The sequence below is a fragment of the Heteronotia binoei genome, chromosome 4, assembly GCF_032191835.1.
Source record: "Heteronotia binoei isolate CCM8104 ecotype False Entrance Well chromosome 4, APGP_CSIRO_Hbin_v1, whole genome shotgun sequence".
NCBI lineage: Eukaryota > Metazoa > Chordata > Lepidosauria > Squamata > Gekkonidae > Heteronotia > Heteronotia binoei.
In genome coordinates this window covers 24581096-24599480 of record NC_083226.1, presented here as the reverse complement: position 1 = coordinate 24599480, position 18385 = coordinate 24581096, and the positions used below count along the sequence as shown (strand labels likewise).

Genomic DNA, 18385 nt, shown 5'->3' with positions numbered 1-18385 from the left:
GTTTCTTGTCAGCACACACAAACCAGATAGACTCTGCTACCCTCTGCTAACCCAAATAATCCTCCATGTTTATTGAACCCACCTGAATGTGAGATAGGGTTGCCAGCCCTCCAGGTGAGACCTGGGGATCCGCTGGAATTGCGGCTCATCTCCAGACTACAGAGGTCAGTTCCCGTATTAAAATTGAACTGATCAGTCCCTATAGACTAGAGAAATGGATGCTTTGAAGGGTGGACTCCTTGACATTGTACCCCATTGAGGTCCCTGTCCTCCACAGGCTCCATCCCTAAATCTCCAGAAGTTCCCCAGCCTGGATCTGGCAACTTTACCCTCCATCTCCCGCTGGTGGCCGGGGCGTGGGGGTGGGGGGCATGGCAACCCTAAATTACAACCATTTTTTAATTACCTAAATTACAAACGTATTTTAACGAGTACCTAAAAGTCAACCAGCACAATTCAAATCATGTTTCCTTGGATGTTAGCATCATTTATTTAAAAATAGCTAATACATGGGGCAACCAGTGCGCGTCGGGAGCGCAACCCGGTCCTACTGCTCGTGAGTGACGAAATAAGTCCAGCGGCCTCTGAGAGTTCCCTGTTTGCACCCCGCGCTCTGACAGCAGTTCCCTACGCCTCCTGTCGCCATCGAACCGCCTCACGTCATATCCTCTGACCGGGCCCTGTGATTGGCTGCGGGGTCCCGGAAGCGAGGGCGGGCGCTGGGCCGCCGTTGCCGCAGTGACAGGACCCGAGAGCGCTCCTCGAAGTTGGGAAATGGCGGCGGCATCCTCGTCGTCGCGTCGCTCGCAGCCGCATCACCACCCCCCCCACGCCGCTCCGCCTCATCACCACCAGCCGGCCGCGACGCCCGCTTCGCCGCCCCGCAGCCCCAGCCTCTCCCCCGTCGGCGCTTCTCCTCAGCAGCGGCCTAGCTTGGCCGGGCCCGAGGGCGAGGCCCCGGCCAGCGGCGGGCGGGAGGCGGCGGCGGGCGAGAGGCCTTTCTCCCCGGACAGTCTGGGCGAAGGGCCTCCAGCGCCGCCGGGCTCCGGGGCCAGCAGCGCCGCCACCAGCAGCGGGAGCAGCAGCAGCAGCTCGGCCTCTTCTTCGTCGTCATCGTCCTCGGCGGCCTCCAGCCCGGCCGCCGCCGACAGCCCCGACCCGCCCCCTCCGCCGCTGCAGCCGCCCCCTCCCCCGGTGGGCAGCGGGGCCTTCCGCGAGCTTCTCGAGGCCTGCCGCAATGGGGACGTGACCCGGGTGAGGCGCCTGGTGGACGCCGCCAACGTCAACGCCAAAGACATGGCAGGGCGGAAATCGACTCCTTTGCACTTCGCGGCTGGTGAGGATGCGGGGCAAGGCGAAGGGAGGCCTTGAAAGGGGGGGGGGCGCTCGTGTGGGTTTCCTTTGGGAGAGCTGGGGGAATGTGTGAACGAGACAAAGACGTGTAACTTAGAGGAGAGGTGAATGTGGTCGCGTGGTGAGAGAGTTGAAGGGGGGAACCCAGGTTCAGAATCCTGAACTCTGCCATGAAATTCCCTGGGTGACCTTGGCCCAAAATCTGCATGCCCCTATTTACTTGAAGGTTGCCCTGAATGATGAATGACCTGCCCAGTGTTATCCACAAAATGCTTTTTTAAAAGTAAAAAGATTGGAATATAATTGTATGTGAGTTTAAGATGCTCCCCGCTTTTATGGCATACCTGGAAAAACCTAGGTTTGCATTTGAGTAAATACAGTTATGAAGACCGATCAAACAGAAGGTATTATATGGGTTTTGTTATTTGGTTCGTGATTTTTGTTTTGTTTGGACTACTTAATATGATTGTTTACAACTTTACCCCATACTTTAGGGACATTGTGGTTCACTCATACAGACTACTCTGCCTCACAGATTTATTTTTAAAATAAAATGGGGGGAAAGGAAACCCGTGTATATTGTCCTCCTGAGCTCATTAGAGCAGGGGTCCCCAACCCCCGGACCATGGACCGAAACCGAGCTGTGGCCTGTTAGCAACCAGGCTGTGATGTTTGTCTACTCCTCGTTTAAAGACCCCCATGGGGGGGCAGGGATGGGGTGTGGGTGTGAGAGCAGCCTGGAGCAGCAAAAACCCCAGCACCCCCAACGATTCCTGGAAAAATTGTCTTCCACAAAACCTGCCCTTGGTGCCAAAAAGGTTGGGGGCCATTGCATTAGAGGACATTGCCCTATTGTATTAATTTTGGATGATCTGTCTTGTTGCAAAAGGATCTAGTAACTAGATATATTGGTATTTGATTTTGCACAACAGGTTTTTCATCTGATATTACTAGATTCCATTAGAGGGTTATTTAGATTCCTGTTTTTTGTATAGTCTAGGTGGTCCTGGCATTGCCTTTAGTTTTTTCACCTGCCCCTTCATTTTTGAGGATCATCTTTTTCTTTTTTTTGCTCATTAGAGAACAGAATGACAAGTGTGGCATTTGTAGAGCTGATCCTCCCTAAATCACCAAAAGTCTTGAAAACATTTTGTCTTAAAATACTTGATATGACACAAACTTTTGTGAGTTAAAGCCTACTACAGTCATCCACTAACTTGTGCAGATAGCCATTTTGGAGTGGCTGAGTGTGAGAAGCATAACAATGGCGCAGCAGACTTGTGGAAGGTTTCCTTTTCCTGGCTGTGAAGTGGCGAAATTGCAGTTTGCAAGTTTTTCTAATTCATAAAAAATGTTTCCCCAATAATATTCTACTTAAGTGAGTAGGGTGGAAAGAGTGAATATTTTGTGTCAATGAACTGACATCGGATGTGGCTGCTCTTGGATTGGCTCTGGAAGGAAATTTGGGGTTGCCATCAGGGAATGGCCCTAATCTGCAGGGAGCTAACTTCCTCTTTGTGCTCTTCTCCCAAAAAATATTCTTTGTGGCTAGCAGAACTTGTACGTATGGGGGGATCTTTTGAGTGTTTTCACATGACACTCTTAAAGAACACTACGTGTTGATTTAGTCAACATTATTGGGGAATGGGAGATTGTTATTTGAAAGGTGGGAAGTATGTCTAATACAAATAACTATGGTTTCCTTACCAAGTTATAACTCCCAACATTCTTGACAAAACGCTGTGTCCTTTAAATCAGTAGAAAGTCTGTACTCTGAGTAGAGCAGTTCCTAAAAGGTCTATTTGTGTTGCATATGAATGTTATGGAGGATGCATTGATCATACATTGTGGTTGCTTTAAAGTCTACATGTGCATTATGGAAAGTGGATGTATAAAAACACTTTTACCTCTGTGCCCTTCATCCTTGTTTTGCATGGTGCATGGATGGTACAATGAAGAGCTTAACATTTCCAGTGAAAAGCTAATGCTTGAGGCAATCATCTGGTGAAGAAGTCCAGGTTTTGGTGTGAATGCATGTTTTCAACATCTGCTGGGGTTTGTTACAGTGGTTTGTTGAACAATAATAGAACTGTAGTGAGTGGAAGAGGAGTCTGGTTCTCCATTCAGCACAGCAGGAATTAGGCTGTCTGTGGTAGATTAGCTTTACAGGCTTGCTAGAGGAGAAATAATCTCCTCTCTGTGTGTGTGTTTTTATGAAAACCAATAGCAGTCTTCAATGGAAAACAAAACAAAGGTTAATTATACAAGGCATACTTTCTGTTGCCTCTTCGAGGTAAACAGATGGAAGAAAAATCCTCAGAATTATTTCATAGGTGAGTTTCAGGCATTCATGGTTCATGGACCTTGATAGATAGCCACAGCTTTCTCCATGTCTTGAATTAAAAGAGGGTTTTTTAAATAGAATTTTTTACAGGTAATTCAGATCTGCTACTACTAGTTCAAGCTTGTTCTAGTGTATGTGTGGTTTCTGCAGCTGAGGCATTCCTGGGAAGTAGATAAATGACTTCTTAAATGTTGATACAGTTTCCTTCATTAGTATATTTGAATTTTTGGTCTACATTCCTCTTTGCCTGCATGCTAGGTGTGCTTGCTGTCATGTAGAATGCTGTTGACATTTTAGCACAAATGCTTGCCACACATGTTTTAGGACATAAGGCTTTCAAGACAGAAAGGTACTTGCGGTTTCAAGACATTACTTGGTCTCATTACCTGGTGAAGTTTTGTTCTTGTGTCAGGCTGAAGAGTGTTTGCATTTCCCCCATACTAAACAGTATTAACATTGCTTTTTTCCATTTTGCATCTGCTGAGTCTTGAGACCAGGGACTGCAAGTGAGTGCAACACTAGAGAGCCCCATATTGCTTTACAGATGCAACGGAGTAATTTGGAAAGACACTTCTGGATAGTCTTGGAAGAGAGACTGAGCTGCATGGGTTGCATTGTTGCATATAGAAATGGAGGCAAACTTGGTGTTTCCCTTAGCCTAGATCTCCAGTAGTATGGACTGATGGAAGTATTGCCTTGGAGACTTATTAGGGGCTTCTCAATGAAGGACAATGGTGAGGACCAAGAGTCCTCTCCAACATCCCTGTGTGAACCATGAGTGGTCTATGCATTATCCATCAGAATCATAGGTGATATGCAGGGAATCAGCAGATAAGAGTTCCTGAGCAGACAAGTTGATGTGGACAGTTTCATGACAGTAGAAATTTTAGGAGAATACTGATCTGAAAGTAGATTCTTGTATTCTCTTTAGCAAATAAAAGCAACGTTATACTGCTGAAAAGACTATGCTGAATAGTAGGTCTTTCTTGCAAAAAAGTCCACTACTACAGAATCAGAATGACATTAAAAGATAAACAGCCAAACTAACATGGAGTAGAGTTCTTTTGAGGAGTTTTCTAGGTTACCATGTTGAGACCTATTTAATTATGTATCTTTATTAACCTTGAGGAGCAACAGGGCTTGGTTTCCTTTATGACAATTTTGGGAGGAATTTTGAACAATAAAGTTGCCTTCAGACCTCACAAACAGATATCAGTTTGTGCTAGGCTCAAACCTTGAGTAGTGGGACTGCATGATCTCCTTATATCATGCTAGTCCTTCATGGTGTTGAATCAAGTATGACTGATACATACTGATGTTACACTGGCCCTGATTTACTCCTAGGACCTAAATTGGCCCTGATCTACTCTTAGGGCCTAAAGTGAAAGGTACATATTGGCAATTTTACTATTTGCTGTATATGTAATTGTTGCTGATGGTTTGCACAAACCAAATATGTTTGTGGCCTTCCAAAAAACTGTGTCATTCATTTCCAGATTGGAACATTCCATTTTGGGTCCTATATTGTTTATTGATTTACAAGAGTAACAGGGACTTTGTTGTACGTTGAAATTTGTATTATTTGACTTCTGAAGAAGGCCTCTGCAGGCCAAAACATATCTGGTCATGTATGATTCTTTCATGTGCATTTGTCACTTTGATGATTTTATGAGGCTTCGTTTGGGCACCTACAAGGTCTATAATTATTGATATTTTTAACTTTTGGCCTTTTACTAGTATTCTAAACTTTCTTTGGAGGTTGAAATGCAAGTGCCTGGACTCCTTGGAGCTAGTTTTTGTCTTCGTAAGTGGGATTCTTAACTGGGTAGGGGGTACCAATTTGGTGGTTTACCTGTGCCATGCCTGTTACAAACAAATTAGTTTATGATATCTGAACACATCCAAAAGCTGAAGAAACAAGTGAATTGAATGGTTTCAGACACGGAATGCCAGTAGAAGTAATTTGGCTTTTAAGCTCTTGTTAATGAGCCATTTTTGACTGTAACCTTTTATTGAAAGTACTGGTAATTTACATAAATTTGATTTGTGAAGTATAATCTTGGGATGAGAAGGGCCATCTGATCTGAGAGATTATTTGATTTATTCTGTATTTATATCCCAAATACTGTAAAATGATCAGTAAAGGAAGATAGTTTTAGTAAGAACTAGTGTTAAATTTTTGAATTTGGCTTTACACTTGATTCTATTTTAGTGATCCCCAGCATGGTGGCTGTGGGTGCCAGGTTGCCCACTAATCAGTGTCCTGGCACTTATTTGCTTCTTTAACAATGGGCGTTTTCGCACTGACCTTCTAGTGGCGCGACTACCCTCTTCACACCGGAGGATCTGCCCGGATTTCGCACAAGAAGCGCCGGCGCACCCAAAAGAGCCGGCGACTTCCGTCGCGAAACCCGCTAAAACAGCAGGAAAATGTTTGAGCGGGTTTCGCGACGGAAGTCGCCGGCTCTTTTGGGTGCGCTGGCGCTTCTTGTGCGAAATCCGGGCAGATCCTCCGGTGTGAAGAGGGTGGTCGCACCACTAGAAGGTCAGTGCGAAAACGCCCAATGAATTTAATCTTCAAAACAGCCACTCCTGCTTTCCTCCACCTCACCAGAGCAGGAGATGCTTCAGAAGGAGGTATCACCTTTATGTTTGCAGGGAATGCCCATTCAGAAACAGCTACCTCTGTTGTAGGAGCATGCTTGACTTGCGACCTCCTAATGCATTGTGATTAGTCTAAGCACCCCTTGGGAGTTGTGATGGCTCCCTCTCAAAAAGCCAGAAGTGCCCACAGGTTGAACACAGTTGGGAATGCCTGTTCTAAACATTTGTCTGTCATATTGGGCTCTACATGTTGCTGAGTACAGTATACTGGTCTAGGTCTCTTTTTCTGTAAAGTACTTTGCTGGATGTGGATTCTTACTCATAGATTTTTTTAAAAAGTTATTGTAACTACAATTTTATAACAAAACTGCACAATTTTGTAGCATCTTTGAGCAGCTTTTGTGCCAATACTCCCCCCCCCCCATTTCTCTTTTGTTCTAGTGCTGTAGTTTACAGTTCAAGCAATAGAGAAATCCAGTGCTGGTCATTTCAGGTTATGTTCTTGGGGCGGGGTGTGTGTGTGTTAATGGCTATTTAGATATCTACTTTGGGCTAGTCAACCCAGAAGTAAAAGGAACTGGAGATCATGGCTGCAAAGTAGGCATTTATAACTTTTGGATACATTAAGTGAAGGATTTGTAATATAGGTAGGAAGTTAGGGCAGCTGCTTTAGCTGTGGATGGGGGTGTCACTTGGATACAATGTCTGCCTTCTGTCGGTCTAATAAGGTTGAATTTTGGCAATAACAAGAGCAGGTAACAGCAACTGGAACGATGGCTAAATGGCAAGCCTGTTATGTCTTCCTGGACCGGAAAGAAATAGATCTCTCCTTGTCCTTATAGTAATTGGCAACAGGGGAGGGGGGGCAGGGATTACCAGCATTCAGGATGCACTCAGAGCTTCTAAATTTGTGTGCGCGCACATTGAGTTTCAAGAGGACTCTTATGAGGACTTCACAAAGTAACGTTTTGTGTTTGTAGCTTTCCTCCATGGTAGACAAGAGCAGCCTTTCTGCAGGGTCAGTTCCCATGTGAAGTGAGCGCATCAGAACCTTGGGGTGTTTTGTTCCTGTTTGTTTACAAACTGCACAAGCCGCTCTTGGGGGAACAGGCAGGCTTCCAGACAGTGCTGGTCTTCAAAGCAGCCTTTTCAGTTCCCCAGAAGCAAATTGCATGCAGCCTCTTTAGCTCTCCCCCAGCTGTTTTTCAGCCAGCTGCAAAACTCAGCTTTCTGGCTCCTTTGCTGGCCGCATGCCAACTGCTAAGCTGTCTCTCGCCAGCCAGTCTCCCAAGAGAGAATATGGGTCTTAACTTCCTTTTCTACTCCCCTGTGGCCAAGGCTTTCACAGTTCAATTAAAAAGAAACTTTCATTATTTATTGTCTGTAAAAGCTCTTAAAATATACTTGGTGCCAGACAGACACACAGGCTTTACTTAAAAAAAAAAAGACTTAAGTCACTAAAGTGATTTTTAAGCTTGATTCTAAACATTTGTTATGGCATTGTGTTCTGCATATTTTAAGGTTTATTTATATAATATCCTGCCTTTCTGCCCTTCAAGGGCCACCATGGTGGCGAACAAATTAAAGATATGTGATGAAGTTACATTATTAAACTGCTGGAAAAAATATTATAAAACCATTAGAAGAAAAAATAAAACATTAGAACAACTTTATAAAACATACACCATTAGAACAACTTTAAAAAGTTAACAGTTTCCTCAGTTGCCACTTGCCTAATCTCAGAAGGTGGGGGGTGCTCAAAAGATCACTGTGTTGGGTGGCTTCATAAGGTACTGGGCAAGTCCTTCAGGTATGTTGGTCTCAAACCATATAGGGCTTTGAAGATCAAGATCAGCACCTTAAATTGTGCTCAGAAACAAACTGGAAGCTAGTGTTGGTGGGCCAAGACTGGAGTGATATAGTCCCTACAACTCACTCCAATCAACAACTTGACTGCAGCATTCTATACCGTGAACTTCTGAACACTTTTCAAGGGCAGTTCCATGGAGAACTCATTGTAGTAATCTAATCTGGATGTAACTGAAACATGTACCACAGTGGCCAGATCTTTTTTGAAACTTCTCTTCCAGGGAGGACTGGAACCACTGAAGAACCGCGCCTCCTGATCCCAGTGTATATAGGTAATCCAGAAGAATACCAAGAATCAATGGTATCAAAACCCACAAAGAGGTCCAGGAGAATCAATAGAGTTGCATTCCCTCTGTCCATCTCCTGGCACATAATCAATGATAACAAAAGCCACTAAGAGTCCCATGACCAGGCCTGAAACCAGATTAGAAAGGATGTAGCAATTATCTTCATCGAGGAAGGCTTGGAAGTATCCTACCACCATGTACATATAATACATTTGGTGATTCTAATTGTGGTGTACATTTATCTGAGCAGTCGTCTTTAATACTTGAGTTTAAGTAAATATTTTGACAATATATATTGCATTTGTTATCAGCATTCTCTCCCCCCCCCCTCTCCCAGGGCATCTGACTATTTGGATTCAAATTTGTTCTGGTATTAAAATAGCCAAAATTGAGTATGTTTTGTGTTCACGTCTGTTTCCTGGTACTGAGGTGCAGTATTGTATTTACTCAAAAGGAAGAGCACTATAAATGTAAGATGACACCCTCAATGTTGACCCCCTCCCCTGCCCAGTTACAGATCATAACTGTAACTTCTATGATCTCTTTATTTGATAGCTTACCTAGAAAAATTAGCCTTTCATTGGAGTAAATACTGCATTTGCATCTGAAACAATTGCCGCTTTCCCCAAACCTTTCCAAATCAGAAAGGGTAAGGCTTTGCTTCTTTTCTGAGGCTCCTTAAATGTAACACTAGTAAAGGCACTTCTCTGTAGTACTGTGAGGTGATGTATGTTATGCTGCTTCCTTGCCTTTAGTGTTTCCAAGATAATTTTGCTGCCACCGAAGGCTCTTGCCTTACAATTCTCAGTTGAACCCAAGGAACAGGATGGCTTAGTTATATTTAATAAAATGACAGATGTGTCAGCGTGCAGGCATGCCTCTGAGGTAAAAGAGAAATCCTTTAAATAAAAAGTTGTTTTCTCTGAGAATGTACCATAAATAGAATTTATATAGAATTATAATAACAATGGTTTCAGTAAAGTTCATAAACATAATGATTCTACTAGGTACATAAGCATAATGCTTTCAGATAGGTACAGTTCTTCTTTCTCTAAAGTTCTTTAAATAGACCTAGCCACAAACTTTGGTTTTCTCTCTCTCGCCTGAGCAGTATTATTTGTGGAAGTAACCTTTTCTCATGCTTTCTCCCCCCCCCCTCCCCAAGCCAGTCAGCTCCTCCTCCTAGGGTACAGCTTCCATCGAGTCATAACACACTTCAACCACCCATCCAGCCTCACTTTTTGTTTTTTGCCCTCAAGATGCAACTGACTAGTTATCCATAGGATTTTCAAGGCAAGAGATGTTCAGAGGTGATGTGCCATTGCCTGCCTCTGCTAAGTAACCCTGGTATTCTTTGGGAGTCTCCCATCCAAATACTAACCAGGGCCAACCAAGCTTAGCTTTTGAGATCTGATAACATGAGGCTAGCTTGTGCTATTCAGGTATGAGGTCTCTTAATCCAAAGGCCAGGCTGTCAAACATATGGCCTGTGGGCCGGATCAGGCTTGCAAAGGGCTCTAATCAGGCCCTCCAGCAACTGGCTGTCATCTGCTTCATTTTCCCTTGCCTGCTTTTTTCAGTCACCATTTTGTGTTTTTCCCCAGACAGGCCAGAGCAGCAAAGCAGCCTTTCCCTCTCCCCCTCCCTTTTTCCAAAGGGAAGGAGGAGGGAGGAGTAGCCTCAGGGAGGGAGCTTGGCTCTATTGCTCTGCTGGGTGATTACGTTCGCCAGGCTCAGTTAATCACCCTGCAGAGCTACTGAGACAAGCCTTCCTTCCTTCTAATGAATGGTTGAGGCTCCTCCCCCTCCTTGTGTCCCAGGGAAGGAAGGAAAGAGCCAGATCTTCCTTTGCCAGTCCCCACCATCAAGAGAGCTACAAAGAGTGCTTTTAAGACTAGCAATGTTTTAGTGAAGGTTTGAGCTTTTTGTCTTGCTATAGAGAGAGAGAGAGTTTTGTTGGACTTGTTATGGGTGTAACTGGGTTCCCCTCCTCTTTTTCACTGTACTCATGCCCTCCAGTCTTTCTCAATAGAAAAGTATGTGAACTATTTAGAAATATCAAAATTAGGCTGAGTGTATGTTCCACCCCAGGTTTACCCAGCAAATTTTCCTTAATTTTTCTTTCACATTTTCCTTTGATTGGGGGTCTTGAATTTAGAGTTCCTATATAGTAGGCTAACACTGACCACCGTACATGGCTGTCTCTCTGTTCTTGTAGTAGTTTTTTTTTGGGGGGGGGGAAGTTGTATTTTTTTTTTTTAATTGTAGTCATTTTTCTGGGGAAAATAGTTTTGTAGACAAGCACATAGCCCTCAGTCTGTGCAATGGTGCCTTCACATGTTCTTGACTAGTGCGTGGAGCAACTTATGTACAAAAGCTCACAGTGCCCAGATGCTTCATGTTCCTCTGGGTCTTAGGCTCAAAGCATTGACCATATCTGTAATGAATGTCAATGAATCAAAAGTAGTTTTGCAATTTGCAGATGTGTATACCTGAACAGCACATATTCAGGACTGGTACAGCACAGACCTTGTCTGCAGTTTTTGATGCAGTAATTCATAGCAAGAGGTTACATTTATCAGATTGTAAAACAAAATATTGCAAGCATACTAATATTTGAAGCATTTTTTATTTTAAGTTTTAAAAAAATCTTTGTGTCTGTGCCCTTTATAAAGTTTATATGTCCGCTACCTGGCATTACATTTTACGATACACATGGCCTGGCCCAACAAGGTCTCATTTATGTCCAATCCGGCCCTCATAACAAATGAGTTTGACACCCCTGCTAAAGGCCTTCATTTTAATTGACGTAAGAACGTAAGAACATAAGAGAAGCCATGTTGGATCAGGCCAATGGCCCATCCAGTCCAACACTCTGTGTCACACAGTGGCCAAAAAATTTATATATACACACACACACTGTGACTAATAACCTCTGCTCCATATTTTTATCTAACCCCCTCTTGAAGCTGGCTATGCTTGTAGCTGCCACCACCTCCTGTGGCAGTGAATTCCACATGTTAATCACCCTTTGGGTGAAGAAGTATTTCCTTTTATCCATTTTAACCTGACTGCTCAGCAATTTCATTGAATGCCCACGAGTTTTTGTACTGTGAGAAAGGGATAAAAGTTCTTTTTCTATTTTCTCCATCCCATGCATAATCTTGTAAACCTCTATCATGTCACCCCGCAGTTGACGTTTCTCAAAGCTAAAGAACCCCAAGCGTTTTAACCTTTCTTCATAGAGAAAGTGTTCCAACCCTTTTATCATTCTGGTTGCCCTTTTCTGGACTTTTTCCAATTCTATAATATCCTTTTTGAGGTGCGGTGACAGTAACATATATATAAAACCCCACAGAAAAATCACAGGAAAAAACTGTACAAAAATTTATGCATCAGAACACCACAGAAGTGCTCCAGGATGCTCTTAGGCAAGGGTTCCTTTGTAGAAAAAGAGGTGTATAGCTCTTATTAGCATAGCTCATTTGCATATGCATCAGGAGTGAAAGAGAAAGAAAAATGGAAGGAAGGAAGATAGAATGAAAGACAGAGGCAGAAAGGCAGAGAGACAAAGTGAGAGGAAGGAAGGGAGGTAGAAAAAAAATGGAAAGAAAGGAATGAGAGAAAGAAAAATGGAAGAAAGGAAGATAGACTGGGGAGGGGGGAGAGATTTTCCTCCTGAGTTGCCTTGCACCTCTTGGATCACTCCTGGAGGTGCCGGGAAAGCTGGAGAGGCAGAATGAAGCCCAACCACTCCTAGCCAAGGCTGGAAAAGCAGGAGGAAAGCCCAACAGTCAGAGAGGCGTGGGGCGGGGGGGTTAGAGCTTCTGGAGCGGTGCTCCGGAGAGCTCTCCCCCAAACTGAGGCCTGCTCTTAGGACGCATGCTTTGCTAGCAAACCTCAGTGTCTTATCGCTGATACTACCACAGAATAGGCTTCCCCCCCCCCGCCCTGGCGGGGGACCCCCGAATTTGCAGCTTCCTCCCCCGCTCTCAAAAAATCTGGAGGCGGGGGGGGGGAGAACATACCTGTAGGCATCATGTTGTTGTAGAGCTTCTGATCCGTTTTTAAAATGTGTGCCCCTTTAAGGCTGCACAGGAAACAGGAAGGGCTTCATGGGAAAGGGTCAGTAACAGTTTCCATAGAGAATGGCCGCTCCCTTTCTTTTCCTGTGCAGCCTTGCTTTCGTTTTCACAGCAAGCAAAGTTCTGCTGGAAGAAGACCAAGTAAGTATTTGCATGTGTGAGAGAGGGAGGGGGCAGGGAGGGGGGATTCCCTGGTATGGAGGCCCTCCCCCCCTTTAGAAAGTGTGGGATGGGAAGGGAAATGTTTACTAGGCACTATATTACCGTATTTTTTGGACGATTAGATGCACCGGACCATAAGACGCACCTTCGTCTACGTGCGAAATGGCCATCTTCGGTGATGCGGGCGCCATTGCAGCCTTCGGGCCGCCTCGGCCGGGGCCGCACAGCCGGAGCCAGGCACGCAGGCGTGGGAGAAGCATGCCGGCGCCTGCGAAGTGCTGGATTTGCGGTGAGGGCGATCTCGCCGCTTGTCTCCCAGTCAGGCGTGCTTCCCCCGCGCCTGCGTGCCTGGCTGGGAGACAAGCGGCGAGATCGCTCCCTCCGCCCCCATCGCCAACCCAGCACTTGCCGCTTGTCTCCCAACCAGGCACGCAGGCGCGGGGGAAGCACGCCTGGCTGGGAGACAAGTGGCAAGATTGCTCCCTGTGAAGTGCTGGGTTGGCGATGGGGGCGGAGGGAGCGATCTCGCCGCTTGTCTCCCGGGGGCTGCAGGCCCCTCCCCCCTCATATTTTAGTATTCGGACCATAAGACGCACACACTTCCCCCCCACACTTTTTTTGGGGGGGGAAGTGCGTCTTATGGTCCGAAAAATACGGTATTCCCTATGGAGAACGATTCCCATAGGGAATAATAGGGAATTGATCCGTGGGTATTGGGGGCTCTGGGGGTGCTATTTTTTGAGATAGAGGCACCAGATTTTTAGTATAGCATCTAGTACCTCTCCCCAAAATACCCCCCAAGTTTCAAAACTATTGGACCAGAGGGTCCAATTCTATGAGCCCCAAAAGATGGTGCCCCTATCCTTAATTATTTCCTATGGAAGAAAGGCATTTAAAAAGGTGTGCTCCCTTGGAGTTCAGTTATGCTTGTCACATCCTTGTTCCTGGCTCCACCCCCAAAGTCCCAAGATTTTTCTTTAATTGGACTTGGCAACCCTACCACAGAAGCTGTTGTAGGACTAATTGTATTTCTGCATGCTGGCTAGCATATTGAGAGGAATTAGGCCTTATGGAGATCTGTATAAGACCTGCTTTGGGGTGAGGTGTCATGGGTGTGTGTGTGCACACATACACATATTTATGTAAGATACCCAACAAGGACAAAACCTGGGCAAGTGAATGCATTTCCCCTCTTGTTATTTTGCAGAGCCTCTTGTTCACCTGTAAAGTGGGATGTGGAGTGGATATGGAGTGAGTTTTTAAATCTCTAACCAAAAACAGAGTTAAAGGGTAGGTGGGGTGGGGGGGTGGGAAGAGCAAAACCTTACCCTGTCCTCCGCCTTATCTTGTGATACTCTACTGCTTTAAGTGTTTTACATTCTTGGCTCTGATACGTAAAATGAGCTGGAGCAAAATGTTTAAAGTTGCAGGGTACCCTGAAGTAAGATTGAACGGGTTTTGCTTCTCTCCGTTGTGTGCTATGCTTTGATTCAAAAGAATCCTCCTTGTTTTATCTGTGGATGAGAGAATGTGAATACACAGTGGGACTTCTGATCATGCCTACTTTAATTGTCAGAGTCTTGGGCTGTCTGTTGCAGCCCTGTTACTTGATCCTGTAATCAGAGATGTCAAGGGTTGAACTGGGGACTTCATATATGACAGGAAGATAGTGTACCGTTGAGCTGTGGTCTGTTCCCTAAACTAAATTTTCTAAATCACAGCCTATGTTCTACTTTAGACACAAGTCACAGATGGAAGCCAAGCAAATGACAGGCCCTAAACTACCGACCTGCTCTTCTGAATTAGCTTCCTTGGCAGCTTGCTAGTGAAAATTGCAGCATTTTCTTGTAGAACAAAGTTAAGAGTCCAGCTACACCTTTAATACCACAACATTTTGTTCAGAGTGTAAGTTTCTGTGTATTTTATGAGTGTCTCTTGAAAAGTTTGATCCAGGTGGGCAGCTGTGTTGATCTGAAGCAGTAGAATAAAGCTAGAGTCCAGTGGCATCTTTAAGACCATCAGAGTTTTTATTCAAAGTATGAGTTTTCTTGTGCACGCATACTTCTTCAGATTAAAAAAAGGGAATCTGATGGCACTTTTTAATCTGAAGAAGTGTGCATGCACACGAAAGCTCATACCCTTGAGTGAAACTTTGTTGGTCTTAACGGTGCCACTGGACTCTTAACTGTATTCACTTGAAAAGTTTGTCTTTCTCTCTTCTCACCTTTTCGCTGGTAGCTCAGGGAATAGAGGGCAAAGTTCTTGAATACTCTGCTCCAGCTGTGTCCCTGCCTACAGAGTACTGGGACTTAGTTGCCCAAAGCAGTATATACAGTACAGTACCGGAATACCCAACAGTACACGTGCAGTATAACAGTACACTGGCTGAATTGATTGAAGGCACCCTGGTGTAATAGTGGTTGAACATTCATGCCCTTCTTCTGTTTTAGAAGAAACACAGTTGAAAATTGGGCAAAAATCAAACAAAGAAACTGTGTGTCACAATGCAGTATCTTCTAATCCACTAATCTGTTTCCACTAATATGCAGTTATCACTTTTCACAAAAAAATTATCATATAACCGGAACACCAGTCCAACAGTTTTTCTGACCGTCGTCTCCACAATTTCTCTGTCTGTGTCTTCTTGGAGGGGGCAGGAGTTTGATCCTTTTAGATTTCTAAGTTCAAGAGTGTTACAAGGTCCATGTTTTAATTTATACCTAGAGTTACATTTGAAGGGCATTTTTAAATGTTTAGTGTCATTCACTACTTATAGAAAATACTCTGGATAATGTGCTAATTTAAGACCATGCTAATTTGTACCAGTGACTGAGGCTGTTCAGTGTAGACCATATTTAGTTCCTAAGGAAAATGAACGAGTCTTTCCTTCGTGAATAGTGCCAGCACTGTAAAGACTCTGACAAGTACATTCTGTAGATAGAGCAGTTTCATCTGTCAGCATTGCAGCGCATATGTAATTGTTGGCTTGTTTGTCAGCATCAGTTCACATTCAAGTAGTTATGATTCTGTGGGCTTCTGTGTTCTTGTTGGTATTGAGAGGACGATGATGAGTGGACTTCTGTCAGCGACTCTAGGCCAAGACCAGGTGCACAGAAGGTGGCAGCTGGTGGTTTGGGGCCTCCACTGGCTTTCAAGATGGTCCCTCGTTCAAAGCTTTTACATCTGCAAAATTCTGGCAAAATTCTTTCTTCATCTACTTACTATCATGTTAGAATGAACTGCAAAATAGAGAAATTGTGTGTTGTAGTGGTTAGAGTGTCAGACTAGATTTTGTGGTGACCCGGATTCAAATCTCCACTTAGCCACCAAAACTTCCTGGGTGACCTAGGCCCAGTCATGCACTGCCAGCCTAACGTACCTCACAGGGTTGTTGTGATGATAAAACAGAGAAGAGAAGAATAATACAAGTCCCTTTAGGTCTCAGTTGAGGAGAAGGGATATAGAGTTGAGTGTTCTTGCTGCCTTGTGTGTTTGTGCTCTCTGCTTATCTATGAGCAGGGCTGCTTTTTTTTTTTTTAATCAGAACGTATAGGAATGCAGTTCTGGCTGACAGTGTCGGGGGGGGGGGTGGCCTAATATGCAGATAAGTTTTTCTACAAAAAAACACATGTCTATGAACATGATTGAAAACTGAAATTCTGAGTGTGATTTTGTGACAGAAAGTGACAGAAAGTGTGCTCGAATTGGGCCAGATTAGCTACAGTACTACTGTATTTCATACTTGTACTACTGTATTTCATACTTGTGTGAAATGTGTGCCCTATCTGAATGTGTCTGTGCCCTACCTGTTTGTATAGTTCTTTCCTACATTATAGCACATGCCTTAGTCTAATTTATTTGTATTACATTTGGTTTCCCTCTTGCAGGTTTTGGACGAAAAGATGTAGTGGAACACTTGCTGCAGACAGGAGCCAATGTTCACGCTCGAGATGATGGCGGGCTGATCCCTCTTCATAATGCATGTTCCTTTGGTCATGCAGAGGTAGTCAGCCTCTTGCTGTGTCAGGGTGCAGATCCAAATGCCAGAGACAACTGGAACTACACTCCTTTGCACGAAGCTGCTATCAAAGGCAAGATAGACGTGTGTATTGGTAAGTGCGTCTCTTCAAAAAGCTGCATTTTTATGGGATTCCAGTAAATTAAAGGTAAAGGTAGTCCCCTGTGCAAGCACCAGTCGTTTTCGACTCTGGGGTGACATTGCTTGGACTCTTAATTACCTTTGCAAGAACAATGTTGATGCTATTAAAATAAAAGCACATTAGACTGGTTTCGCTAATGGTTTTGGTTTTGTCTATATATATTTCACCTAATTACACAATCCAGCTTTTTGTATATATCAGCTGTCCCTGTGCCAAACTTCCCCAATTTTTCTTCTGTTTGTTTTAACTGAGGTTTCTCCTTTATGCCTCATTATGTTAGCCATTATTGGGTGAATGTTTTCTTAATCAGTATTCTTGAGAACTTGACTCTGTAATTTTTTTTCTTTCTCAAACAACTATTTAAACAGCTTCCAGAGCTACGCCGCACTAGTTTCCCAGGGCAAAGCAATGAATTAATTCAGTTTGCCTTTTGAGAGACCTTTATGGTGCACGGCAACAAGTTTGTGTAGTTTTACTGTTGCTGGCGTTGCTGCTGATGCAGCATTGTGGCACATGGCAGGTTTCCTCCCAGTGACCCTGCCTCAGTCTCCAGCAGGGGCCATCCCTCCTCCCCTGAGCCACTGGCCCTTTTCTGTATTTTCTTATTGTTATAAAAAACGTGAGACAGGTTCTGTGGATTCAAAGCTTTTGTTTTTCAAAACAGTAAGTCTCATACCTTTCCCCTTATACCTCTGCAATGGATGGTGCTAACTTTCCCCCCACTTTAAATGACAGCTGTGAATTCCTGGAATGTGTAAAATTCATTGTTCTGATGATAGCTTCTGGGGGGTAGCCATGTTAGTCTGCAGTAGCAAGAGCAAATACAATTCCAGTAGCATTGTAGAAACCAACATTTTCCAAAGTGCTACCTTTCATGAGACAGAGCCCATCTGATGAATTGAGTTTTGGCTCATGACAGCTGGAAAATGCTGTTGACCATTATTGTATAGCAGTATAAAGAAGTGAACTTGATTTTTTTTTTTAAAAAGCCCCCTGTTGGTGAGGGAAGGAAATGGCTGTCAGGGTGGGAAAAATGCAGACCTTCCCTCTCACGTGACAGCTAACTCAACATTACTATGATTTTACCCCCAAAATTTCACAATGAAGAATGTTTGTAGAAGATTGGAGAAAAACCGGGGGAAAGTTGCAAGGAGGCACATGAACATACTACCGTGCTGTGGGGAAGCAGCAAAAATCCTAATAGCATTGAACCTGGGGCAGATGGCCTGTGTGCAAATAGACTAAGCTAACTGTATAAAAAGTTATTTTGTATAAAAATAATACTTTGAGGAGATGTCAGTGACTTTAAGGAGTTTTTTGGGAGGCTTTTATTTCATTTTGTGAGACTGTAAAGCCTTTTTTCCCTGTCAAGTCACACTGTTATGGCAACACTGTAGCATTTTCAAGGTGGTTTGCCTTCCGCTGCATAGATACCCTGGTATTCCTTGGTGGTCTCCCATCCAAATACTAGCCAGGGCCTAGTAGCCAGTAAAATGTAAGGTTTGTTTGGATAGCCTGTTT

The 18385-nt window shown here is 44.1% G+C and overlaps 1 protein-coding gene across 1 annotated transcript in view; it reads left to right on the top strand.

Moving 5' to 3' along the window:
• Window positions 1-739: 739 nt before the first annotated feature.
• TNKS (tankyrase) overlaps window positions 740-18385 on the top strand; it is a 116963-nt gene continuing 99317 nt past the window's right edge. The window contains exons 1-2 of the mRNA XM_060236955.1: window positions 740-1336; window positions 16592-16816. Coding sequence (XP_060092938.1) covers window positions 775-1336; window positions 16592-16816 — 787 coding nt within the window. The 5' untranslated portion in view covers window positions 740-774. The remainder of the gene's footprint in view (window positions 1337-16591; window positions 16817-18385) is intronic.